Here is a 12,894-nt window from a genome sequence, read left to right on the forward strand (position 1 = left end):
GCCACTGTGCCCGGCCAAGTGTGTGTTTATTCTTGCCTCGTTTTACATCCTTATCTTTAACTGCTGTAACCTCATATTTTACTCCTCATTATTTGCTCCTTTTCTCTGCTTTAAATAAAAGAATTCTGTTTAGTTATAAGAATGTAATGTTTGATGTTGATGTTAAAATGCAAAACTGCCTTGAAATAATTTAGACTTGATCACAGAAGCAAATAGTTTTAACTGGCTTTTTAAAAATATATTTCCAGAACTAGTGGACATGGATCCCGGAATAGTCAACTTGGTATATTTTCCAGTTCTGAGAAAATCAAGGACCCGAGACCACTTAATGACAAAGCATTCATTCAGCAGTGTATTCGACAACTCTGTGAGGTACTTTAGGATTTTAATCTAAACTGTGATTGTTGTCATAGGTATTTTCCAATAATTTTCCATTACAAAATATTTGGTGGTTCATAAAAATTATTGTAGTTTCTTACAGAAAATGGTTATGCACATAATGTGTCCATGAAATCTCTACAAGCTCCCTCTGTTAAAGACTTCCTGAAGATCTTCACATTTCTTTATGGCTTCCTGTGCCCCTCATACGAACTTCCTGACACAAAGTTTGAAGAAGAGGTTCCAAGAATCTTTAAAGACCTTGGGTATGCATATTTCTTATTAGTTTAGAGACATGACTGGCACACAGAGATGAAACAAATTAAATCAATTTGTAAAAAGTTTGAGTTACAGAAGTAATATGTTTTAAGATGACCACTGTGGGCAATATATGTAGGATACATTGAAAAGAAAAATAGCAACTGCTTACAAAAAATAAATAAAAGTTGCTGGTGGTAGAAGCAGGAAGGATTAACAAATTGTTAGTGGCCGGGCGCGGTGGCTCACGCTTGTAATCCCAGCACTTTGGGAGGCCGAGGCGGGTGGATCACGAGGTCAGGAGATCGAGACCACGGTGAAACCCCGTCTCTACTAAAAAATACAAAAAATTAGCCGGGCGCGGTGGCGGGCGCCTGTAGTCCCAGCTACTCAGAGGCTGAGGCAGGAGAATGGTGTGAACCCGGGAGGCGGAGCTTGCAGTGAGCCGAGATTGCGCCACTGCACTCCAGCCCGGGCGACAGAGCGAGACTCTGTCTCAAAAAAAAAAAAAAAAAAAAAAAAATTGTTAGTAACTGATGAAGTTTGATGATGGATACAGATGGATTAAATACACTTTTCTTTGTTTAAAAAAAAAAACTACTCATAGGTTATTACAGAGCAACAGACGATAGAATATAAAGCCCTGAACTGCTGAAGTGACAGAGAATAGAAAAGACAGGCTAGATACCACAGATTTTACAGAAGCCAAAAAAAAAAAAAAAACCAGGATTCACGCCTGGTAAAAACAGAGCGTGATGAAATTGAAAGTGGGAAGAATGGATTTGGAGGTGTATATACATTTGGTTTATTGGGGGTATATTGAATTTGAGGGAACAAAAGATGTTTTGAGAGAGTAGTCCAGCATATTGGTTGTATAGGTCAAGTTCTGCAGCTTGGGGGATAGATGTAGAAAGTAATCTACAGAGAAATACACAGAGATTGGGATGACCAAGGATAGAATCCCAACATATCTTACCTCTAAACAAGTCAAGACTGAGTATATATGTGGAATTTTTTAAATGTAACTTCTCGATTAACTATTATCTTTACTAAATTATAATAACATTAAATTAGCTTATGTTTTTCTGATTTCTCATAGGTATCCTTTTGCACTATCCAAAAGCTCCATGTATACAGTGGGGGCTCCTCATACGTGGCCTCACATTGTGGCAGCCTTAGTTTGGCTAATAGACTGCATCAAGGTATTTGATTTGTTCTTTTGAAATGTATACATGGGAAAGGGTTTTTTTCCTCGAAAAAATATTTTTCTCGCCCAGTCTTTTGACAGTATTCTCAAAGTCTGCTTCAGAGTTTTCATTTTTTCAAAGCACATTTGATTTTAAGTTTTTCAAACTATTACCACAAGGTAAAAGGAAGAGAATACCAATTGACAAGGAGATTATTTATTATCATGAGGTTTTACAACTCAAAAAAATGAGTCAATAGGAAATTCATTTTTTATTTTCCCTCATGAAATTCATTTTTACCCTTTTTAATTAAAATCCATATTCACTGCAAGAAGTTTGGAGAATACAGTGATATAACCATAATCTCCAAACTCAGACAATAACATAACACGTTTCCTTGTGATATTTTCTTTTGTTTTGTTTTGTTTTGTTTTGTTTTGTTTTGTTTTGTTTTTGAGAGGGAGTCTCACTCTGTTGCACAGGCTGGAGTGCGGTGATCTCAGCTCACTGCAACCTCCGCTTCCCAGGTTCAAGAAATTCTCCTGCCTCAGCCTCCTGAGTAGCTGGGATTACAGGCATGCACCACCACGCCTGGCTAATTTTGTATTTTTAGTAGAGACGGGGTTCCACCATGTTAGCCAGGCTGGTCTCAAACTCCTGACCTCAGGTGATCTGCCCACCTCAGCCTCCCAAAGTGCTGGGATTACAGGCCTGAGCCACCACGACCGGCCCCTTGTGATATAGTTTTGAAAGTGCGTGTTGCTGTGCAAAGTACTATATGTATATTTTTTAAACTTTTGATACATATTGACAAATTTTTCTCTAGAAAACTTGTACCAATTAAAAGCTCAACAATGTTTGAGCATACCCATTTTTCCAAACCGTAAGCATTGTTGTTTTAAAATCTTTATCAATTTAGGAGGTGAAAAATAGCTTGTTTATATATAAATGCGTGTGTATATGTGTATATGTGTGTGTTTATATATATATTTTTTAACAATTTATGTTTTTATATGATTATTTTTCTTTTAACTTGCTTGTACATGGTTTTTTAGGCAAGTTTTATTTCACCGTTTGCTTTTTGCTATGAATTTGAATCTTTATATATTAAACTTACTGATGGTTTTAATAGTTGGCAACACAACAAGCAAAAAAAATTGACAGCTAATTTTTTCTTATTTACATTTTTTGTTTTTAAAGGTGAACTTTTTTACATTTATTATAATATCTACTCTTTTGATTTTTTTTTGTATTGATTTGCAAGAGTGCCATTTTGCAAGTCAAAAATGGTTGAGTCAGAGAAATTAGCTCCTGTCTATATGGTGCAAGTAATTTTTTTCTCTCTCTTTTTTTTTAATTTCATGTGCTGTTTTATCTGTTCAGAAATGTGAGTTTTTAATCTAATTTAATGCAGTCTCTCCTTTTGTAGCTTCTGAGTTTCCTGTCCTACTTAGTGCTAGAATTCCTAAAGCTAATACTGTTCCCCTGACATTGTCTTGGCCATCAGCAAGCCTTTAACTAAATGAAGGCAGGCACTGGGTATATATGGATTTTGACCCAGGAGCCACGCTGGTACATACAGTACTACCCATTGTCAAGAGAGTAGAATTCCAATGCCATAGCCCATTAATAAAAATCCAAGTTTCATTGGACTTTATATAACATTTATGCATTCAATTTGTCTCTCCCCAGTGATGCCCATGGACATTTGATAACTACTTTTTTGGTCTCACAATCAGATATCCCCATTGTCACTAGAACACTTAACCCTTGTTTGCCTAAGCAGCTTATGATATTGTGTGGTGGGAGATAGCATGTGGAGCTTGTGGATTACCTGCAGTAGCTTCACTTGGGGAGGGGCCTCTTGCGATGCCTCCAAGCCCCTCTGGTTTTTTTGGTTTTTTTTTTTGAGACGAGTCTCACTCTGTCGCCTGGACTGGAGTGCAGTGGCACAATCTCGGCTCACTGCAACCTCCGCCTCCCAGGTTCAAGCAATTCTCTGTCTCAGCCTCCCGAGTAGCTGGGATTATAGGCCCCTGCCATCACGTCCAGCTAATTTTTTGTATTTTTAGTAGAGATGGGGTTTCACCATCTTGGCCAGGCTGGTCTCAAACTCCTGACCTCGTGATCCACCCACCTCAGCCTCCCAAAGTGCTGGGATTATAGGCGTGAGCCATCACGCCCGGCCCTCCAAGCCCATTATTTAAGTTGGAATCCCCTCCTTTTTATATTGCTTTGCATGATGTGATGTATTAATCCATGAGAGACTGAAGGTTTCTTTTTCTAATTTTCTTTCTCATTTAACGTAAGCCTAGAAATTTAGCCACGTTTAGGAAGGCCTCTTTTCCTCCCCAATGTTTTTTAAAAAACAATTTTTCAAATTTTCTCCTGGTATTTTTATGGCTTCTTTGTGCTGTGTTTAAATCTTAATTCATCTCCAATTTATTTTAGTATAAGAAATAGAAGGCCTTCTTTTTTAAAAAATTCACTCATGTATCTCAGTCCCATTTATGGAATAACTGATATTGGCCGGGCGCTGTGGCTTATGCCTGTAATCCCAGCACTTTGGGAGGCTGAGGCAGGTAGATCACCCGAGGTCAGAAGTTAGAGACCAGCCTGGCCAACATGACAAAACCCGTCTCTACTAAAAATACAAAAATATTAGCCAGGTGTGATGGTGCACGCCTGAAGTCCCAGCTACTTGGGAAGCTGAGGCATGAGAATCGTTTGAACCCAGGAGGTGGAAGTTGCAGTGAGCCGATATCACACCACTGCACTCCAGCCTAGGCAATAGAGCAAAACTCCATCTCAAAAATAAATAAATGATATTTTCCCCACAGTTTTTAACTGTCACCAGTGTGTTCTTAATTAAACCTATTTCTCTGCTCTTTTTTTTCTGTCCCTGCTTCATGACCATACTAATTCCTGTCACTTTCTAATATAGTTTATCTAGAAGAGGAACATTCTTCTTTTCACAATGTTAGCTATTGTCGTATCCTCACTCTCTAAATTATTTTTTCAGATTTTAAGAAAATCTTGTGATTTTGTTATTATTGACGTAACATTGAATTTATGATACATAAGGGGAAATTTCCATCCTGTCAATATTTAATTTTATCATATGGGAAAGTGTTAAATCTCATTTATTCATCTCTTTTGTTCCTTCAGTAAGATTTTGTTTTTGTTTTTTTGTTTTTTCGTTCTATGGTCTGTTTTTTTTTGTTTGTTTGTTTTGTTTTTTTGTTTGTTTGTTTTGTTTTTGAGACAGAGTCTTGCTTTGTCACCTAGGCTGGAATGCAGTGGCGTGATCTCAGCTCGCTGCAACCTCCACCTCCCAGGTTCAAGCAATTCTCATGCCTCAGCCTCCCAAGTAGCTAGGATTACAGGTGCCCACCACCACGCCTGGCTAATTTTTGTATTTTCAGTAGAGACAGGGTGTCACCATGTTGGCCAGGCTGATCTTGAACTCCTGACCTAAGGTGATCCACCTGCCTCAGCCTCCCAAAGTGGTGGGATTACAGGCGTGAGCCACCATACCTGGCCATGTAGTTTTCTTAATATCAAACAACATATTTTTTATCAATGCCATGTGTTTTGTTACTATGATGAACAGACTTTCTCTTTTTTTAATTCTATTTCTATGGTGATTGTTACTAAAAGAATTATTTGTGTTTACTACCCTTACTGAATTGCTTTATTACAACTACTGTTCTCAGTTGATTTCTATTACTAACCACTGTTTTTAAATTAAGTATTTTTCATTGTATCATTTAGTATGATGTATTCAGTAGAAGATAATATTTTTCGTGTTGTAGTTTATTCACTTTTATCAAGAATGATCTTTGAAGGTTATCCTATGCTTTTGCAGGATGTATTGAGATTATTGTTATTATCTTGACCTATTGATCTAATATGTTGATTTCCTAATGACCTCTATTTGTTTATTGTTTATTATTCATTTATTATCCTCCTAAATTGTTCATGCTTTGTAAATACACTTTGATTTCCTATCTCACTATGCCTCCTTGCACAGAACTTGGCACATAATCAGTCCTGATTACAGTGTCTAAGTGATAATAATTTAGCTAAAGTTACCATGTCTTCTCTACTAAGGACCATAAATAGGAGGGTTGCATACACTGCAGGAGCATCTTGTTAGCCTTTTGGTTAGTGATCAAAGTGGACTTGGGCCTGACTTATCCCAGATCCCTCTGTGTCCTTTTCCTCCTGTGATGTTTCACAATATTAAGAAGTGGTGTTATAGTGGAAAATACCACCTTTAGATGAAAACATGATTCAAATGTATACTTTTTATATCTATAATTACAGGTTGAAACTATTTCAACCAGTCTTCCTAGTTCACAATTCTTCAGTCCTTTCAGTAGTCTTTTCTTTTTTTCTTTTTTTTTTTTTTAATTATTATACTTTAGGTTTTAGGGTACATGTGCACAATGTGCAGGTTTGTTACATATGTATCCATGTGCCATGTTGATTTCCTGCACCCATTAACTCGTCATTTAGCATTAGGTATATCTCCTAATGCTGTCCCTCCCCCCTCCCCCCACCCCGCAACAGTCCCCGGAGTGTGATGTTCCCCTTCCTGTGTCCATGAGTTCTCATTGTTCAATTCCCACCTATGAGTGAGAACATGCGGTGTTTGGTTTTTTGTCCTTGCGATAGTTTACTGAGAATGATGTTTTCCAGTTTCATCCATGTCCCTACAAAGGACATGAACTCATCATTTTTTATGGCTGCATAGTATTCCATGGTGTATATGTGCCACATTTTCTTAATCCAGTCTATCTAATATCCAGAATCTACAATGAACTCAAACAAATTTACAAGAAAAAAACAAACAACCCCATCAAAAAGTGGGCAAAGGACATGAACAGACACTTCTCAAAAGAAGACATTTATGCAGCCAAAAAACACATGAAGAAATGCTCATCATCACTGGCCATCAGAGAAATGCAAATCAAAACCACAGTGAGATACCATCTCACACCAGTTAGAATGGCCATCATTAAAAAATCAGGAAACAACAGGTGCTGGAGAGGATGTGGAGAAATAGGAACACTTTTACACTGTTGGTGGGACTGTAAACTAGTTCAACCATTGTGGAAGTCAGTGTGGCGATTCCTCAGGGCTCTAGAACTAGAAATACCATTTGACCCAGCCATTCCATTACTGGGTATATACCCAAAGGACTATAAATCATGCTGCTATAAAGACACATGCACACGTATGTTTATTGCGACACTATTCACAATAGCAAAGAGTTGGAACCAACCCAAATGTCCAACAATGATAGACTGGATTAAGAAAAAGTAGTCTTTTCTATAGCTCTTGGGGATCTGTATGTCCCTGCGTAAGGCTCTCCTTGAATCTTGCAAAGTAGCAAGAGTTTTCATAAGGACCTTGACAAGGTGAGAGAAACTGTCTTTACCCTGATGACAAGATATAAGATTCTGTTCCTTATCTTGGGTTCTACCCTACATGTCTTTCAGACTTTATTAAATCTGTGTGTTGGCCAGGCGCGGTGGCTCATGCCTGTAATCCTAGCACTTTGGGAGGCCAAGGTGGGTGGATCACCTGAGGTCAGGAGTTCGAGACCAGCCTGGCCGATATAGTGAAATCCCATCTCTACTAAAAATGCAAAATTAGGCATGGTGACAGGCACCTGTAATCCCAGCTACTCAGGACGCTGAGGCAGGAAAATCGCTTGAACCGAGGAGGCAGAGGTTGCAGCGAGCCAAGATCACAGCCACTGCACTCCAGCCTGGGCAACAGAGGGAGACTCCGTCTCAAAAAAAAAAAAAAAATCTGTCTGCCACCTGAGGCCTTGTCGAAAAAACGCAAGGTAGAAGACCCAGTTGTTAGAGCTCTTCTGCATCCGCCTTAGATAAACAAAGAATCTTCTGAATGCCTTTAGAATAGGAAAGGGGTAGCAGGGCAAACAACTCTAGGCTAAGGACATTGTCTCCCTGAGAAATCCTGTATGCGAAACCCCATTCTTCTCTTATGTACTCCTAATGCAGTCCTTTTCTTAGAAGTTAGTATTCTTATACTTAGTATTCATTATACTGTTAGATACATATTGATATCTTGGCCAGGTGCAGTGGCTCATGGCGCCTGTTATTCCCTGCACTTTGGGAGGCCAAGGCGGGTGGATCACCTGAGGTCAGGAGTTCGAGACCAGCCTGGCCAACATGGTGAAACCCCGTCTCTATGGAAAATATAAAAATTAGCCAGGCATGGTGGCTCATGCCTGTAATCCCACGTACTCCAGAGGCTGAGACAGGAGAATCACCTGAACCCGGGAGGCAGAGCTTGCAGTGAGCCAAGATTGCGCCACTGCACTCCATCCTGGGTGACAAAGTGAGACTCCATCTCAAAAAAAAAAATACATATTTATATCTAGATATCTATATATCAAGATAATAGATATTAATAGATATATATCTAGTATATCTGCATTTGTATCTACATTTATATATATTTATAGCAATTTCATTGAAATATTCTATTTTTTCATGTTTTAAATGTTATATTTTTAAAAGAAGATATAAAAATAGGCATTCCAAAATGGAATTTCTATGCCTTAAAAACCTTTAACTATTTTCCTTTTGGCTTGTCAATTTTAAACATCTGAATGTGTTGCTATAATTTATGTCATCACTTTCAATTTAAACTATTGTATTTCTAAAGATTTTCTATTGTAAAATTTCATCTAAAGTTCATATTGTACATACTGAATGAGTTACTCGATTAACATTTGAGCACCAAAATTGAGCTCAAAGAGAAAAATTATTATTGGCTTACCTTTTATGTGGCAATTCTATTTTGGATTCTTAGTTAAAGTTGCATTAAAATGTGTATATTTGCTCTCAATGGGTTAATGGCAGCATAAAGGTCAACATTTTTCTCTGTAGAACAGAGGTAAATATAGAATCCATCCTTTCTAGATCCTGAAGAGTTTAGTTACTGAACAAAAGGGTTTTGAAATTATCAAAAGGATACCTTCAAATTGTTTTATTCGAAAGAAAGTCAAAAGTGTTAATGTTCAATATAATAACCTATCAAAAGAGAATTTTAGTTACACAATAATGTAAATGCTTCTAAAATTGACACTAAAAACAGAATTTGCCAAAAATGAAAGTTGCATTTTTCAAATCAACTTGCTTTTCTTGCTTGTGTACAAATTAGATACATACTGCCATGAAAGAAAGCTCACCTTTATTTGATGATGGGCAGCCTTGGGGAGAAGAAACTGAAGATGGAATTATGTATAATAAGGTACCATATATTATCATAAACTGTAATAATGAATTGCCTTGATATTATTGTGTCGCTATTGGATTTAATATAGGTGCCTCTCAACTTATGATAGAGTAATAAACTGACTATAATGTGAAAATATCATGTCAAAAATGCATTTAATACATCTAACTTGCCAAACGTCATAGCTTAGCCTAGCCTACCTTAAACATTCTCAGAACAATTAAACTAGCTTACAGTTGGGTAAAATTATCTAACAGCATATTTTATAATAAAGTATTGAATAGCTCCTGTAATTTATTGAATACTCTACTAACAGTGGAAAACAAAAAGGTTGTATGGATACTTGAAGGATGGTTTCTACTCCACTGCTTTCACACCATCGGCAAGCTGAAAAATCTGAAGTCAAACCATCGTTAAGTCAGGGATTGTCTGTATATTCTTTTGTGGGGTTGTCTTTTTGCTTCCTGAAAACATTCTAAATTTGATTTTTTTTTTAATATTAACGGATCTGTTTGAATCACATAATTTCTTAAAATTAACTAGGCACAAAAATTTGAAAATGTTAACTAAGTAAAAATGGGAGGGGATTGGAATTAAATCATAACATGTTGTTATATGTTATAGACGTAATGTTTCTTTTCCTCCTTTATGTTGTAGAATGAAGATATCAATATTGGCAACATTATTTTAATGTAATTCTTTGTCAGTATAAAACATAATAGGTTGAGTCTTAAGATATTGCACGTAGGTAGGTTGTTTATTTTGTTTCGACCTTTTTCATTAGATATATTGCCCCTTAGCTCGGAGTCACCACTTCCAAAAGTGGTTGAGATAAAAGAAACATTAAGATTATACATTAATATTTCCTAGCGTACATAAAAAACCAGTCATCACACGGGCCACTTAGAAGAAAAACTATTCTCTGTTCTAATTCTAACCTTCATTCTTTGAAACTTTTGTCACAAAAGAAAAGTGGGAATAATTTCAGTCCCATCTTTTATGACTGCCTGGGATGTAGTTCAAAGATACATCAACTGACTAGTATTGGCATCATTGCCTTTTTCTTTTTAACAAAAAATAAACATGTGCCTTTACTACTTCAACAATGATCTCAGCTGGAAAGGCTCCTAGAAAACCTTTGATCCTACCCTTGAGAAAATTAGCCTCCCACATTGCAATATGTATATTGGGCTGCCTCTAATTGCCCCTCAGTTTTCACCCAAGTACATTACAACATCTATTAAGTATTAAATGTCTTGCCAGACACAGTGGCTTACACCTGTAATTCTAGCATTTTGGGAGGCCGAGGTGGGCAGATTGCTTGAGCTCCAAAGTTCAAGACCACCCTAGGCAACATGGCGAAACCCCATCTCTACAAAATGTACAAAAATTAGCTGGGTGTGGTGGTGCATGCCTGTGGTCCCAGCTACTCGGGAGGCTGAGGCTGCAGGATCACTTGATTCCAGGAGGTCAAGGCTACAGTGAGCCAAGATCATGTCACTGTACTCCAGCATGAGTGACAAAGTGAGACCCTATCTCAAAAAAAAGTGTTAAATGTCTTGACATCCACCCTAAAGGTTAAAAATTATTCTTGCTCTCTGAGCTATTATAGCTATTATTTCAAATGACAATATATAGAGAAGCACATGGGAAACTATAAAGTACTGTTTGTAATTAAAGAAAGTTGTCAGAGTATCTGGCTTCACAAGATCTGATACTCAGCTTTGTGAGTCCACAAACTCAATATTTTTAAACCTATAAGATCAAAATTGACCAAGCTTATGGAAACTGATTCAGTCCTACCAAATTCACAGCAACTGATCTGAAGGAGAATGAAAATGTATGAATTTACCATCAGTGATACACCTTTCCAGTTACAGGAATACTCAGACTACCTATTCAGGGTACTCACTTCAAGGTCACTTTAATAAGCAACGAATTAGCACAAAGAGAATTGGTTTGTCTGGAGGGATATTTACGTCATCTAGGCTATGGAAAATTCTGATCATCCATTCTTGCCTTCTCATAAAGTCTACATTCTCAGTGACCAAAACATCTCATGAATGCAAAATATAGTGTTATTTTCTCTTGGATAAATGTTAAGAATTCTAGTATTATACTGTTTAGATTGCTACTCGTCATGCAACTCATTTTTTAGCCTAAAGTTACAATGCAATTGTAGCCTTCATTAATTCATTTGGGTTTTTACAATTAGACCTTATGAATTCAACTGGACTTAGATGATCAGCAGTTTATTTAAATTTTTCATCAGGTTCTTTATTCCTAAAGATGATTAAGTTTGTGCATTTTATGTTGAGTTACATTTATTAATAAGCTTCCTTGTTTGTTTGACCTTCTCAAACTTCTGAAGGTATGGCTTACTGTTTTTAAATATTGCCTTTATCCAAATTTAAGTGTTATTTTATTCTCATTATTCATATTTAGAAGTAGCAGACTAAATAAGTCCGTATAGCATAATTATATAGCCTAGGTTTTTGTCTCTTATTTATAGGTTCATCTGACTAGTTAGTATTTCTGACTATTTTTTAAATTCAAATTTAAATTTCCACCTAGAAAAGTGAAACAAACCAAATAGAGAATCATGACTTTGTTTTTAAAATCTGCTTAACCCCATAGTTGTTTTTGGACTACACCATAAAATGCTATGAGAGTTTTATGAGTGGTGCCGACAGCTTTGATGAGATGAATGCAGAGCTGCAGTCAAAACTGAGTAAGTGTTCTCGTTCTTAGGGTGCTTGCTTTTGGTCATTTCACTCTGCTCATGGAGTGGTAATTTATTTACCATATCCAATGTTCATATGAGCTACTTACTTTAAATGTATCTGGATGCCTACTGATTTTTATCTTTGTGGTTTCTTTGGTGGAGAGAAATTAAGCCAAAAGAATACTAGTGTTGGAGCCAGACCTGAGGCCAGACCTCTTACTGTCTGTGGGGCCTTAATAAAATACTTGACCTATCTGACAAAGTTTAGCAGCAGTAGATGACAGTGTAATAAAGTACCAAACACACTACCAGAAGCATAGACGATCATTAGCAAATGTTATTCCTCTTGGGGGATAATATCTCTATGTTGTCCTTGCTTACTACTTGAGAAATTAAAGCACCAATTAGTCGAAAGAGCTAAGGTCTCTTTCAAAATTTGTGGCAAAAAGTTAACAAGACATTATACTTCCAAATATGTAAGGAAAATCTTTTTTTTTTTTTACTCATTTACAACCTAGTGACATACAGTATTTACTAGCTAACTCTAAAACATTCCAGAGGCGTTGTTTTACATTTTCGTTCTTTCTATTGAAATAGTCTTGTATATAAAATACCAAAATGGAAGGTAAAGTAGATAAATGGAGGTGAAGCTATTCCTCCAAAGACAATGGAATCAATCACTTTGCTAGTATTAGCACAAAAGGTGAAAGCATTCCCTTATAGTCCCCTGGGACTGTATCTTCCTGAAGAGTAACCAGGACAATTTCAGCTTGTTCACATGGGAGAGGAAGCAAAACAAATGGCTTTGTTTTAAGAGAGGAAAACTTAGAGTGATTGAAGCATCTAATGAATAATTTGATATTTCTGTATGTAATTAACCAAGCATTAAAAACTGCATTCATTCATTCAAATAAATATTTATTGTATACCTACTATGTGCCAGCCACCATTTAGGCACTGAGGATACAGTAATGAATAGGATAAAAACCTCTGCCCTTATGAGCTTACATTTTAGTAGACAGAAAGAGGAAAATAATGAAATGAGCAACTTTAAGTCAAATGGTG

The 12,894-nt window shown here is 36.7% G+C and overlaps 1 protein-coding gene across 1 annotated transcript in view; it reads left to right on the forward strand.

Annotated features, from left to right (window-relative positions):
- The window catches only part of NDC80 (NDC80 kinetochore complex component), a 46,814-nt gene that overhangs the window by 6,201 nt on the left and 27,719 nt on the right, over positions 1-12,894 (forward strand). The window contains exons 4-8 of the mRNA XM_055237008.2: positions 249-372; positions 472-644; positions 1,736-1,838; positions 9,030-9,119; positions 11,742-11,835. Coding sequence (XP_055092983.2) covers positions 249-372; positions 472-644; positions 1,736-1,838; positions 9,030-9,119; positions 11,742-11,835 — 584 coding nt within the window. The remainder of the gene's footprint in view (positions 1-248; positions 373-471; positions 645-1,735; positions 1,839-9,029; positions 9,120-11,741; positions 11,836-12,894) is intronic.

Source organism: Symphalangus syndactylus, chromosome 1, assembly GCF_028878055.3.
Source record: "Symphalangus syndactylus isolate Jambi chromosome 1, NHGRI_mSymSyn1-v2.1_pri, whole genome shotgun sequence".
Taxonomy (NCBI): Eukaryota; Metazoa; Chordata; class Mammalia; order Primates; family Hylobatidae; genus Symphalangus; species Symphalangus syndactylus.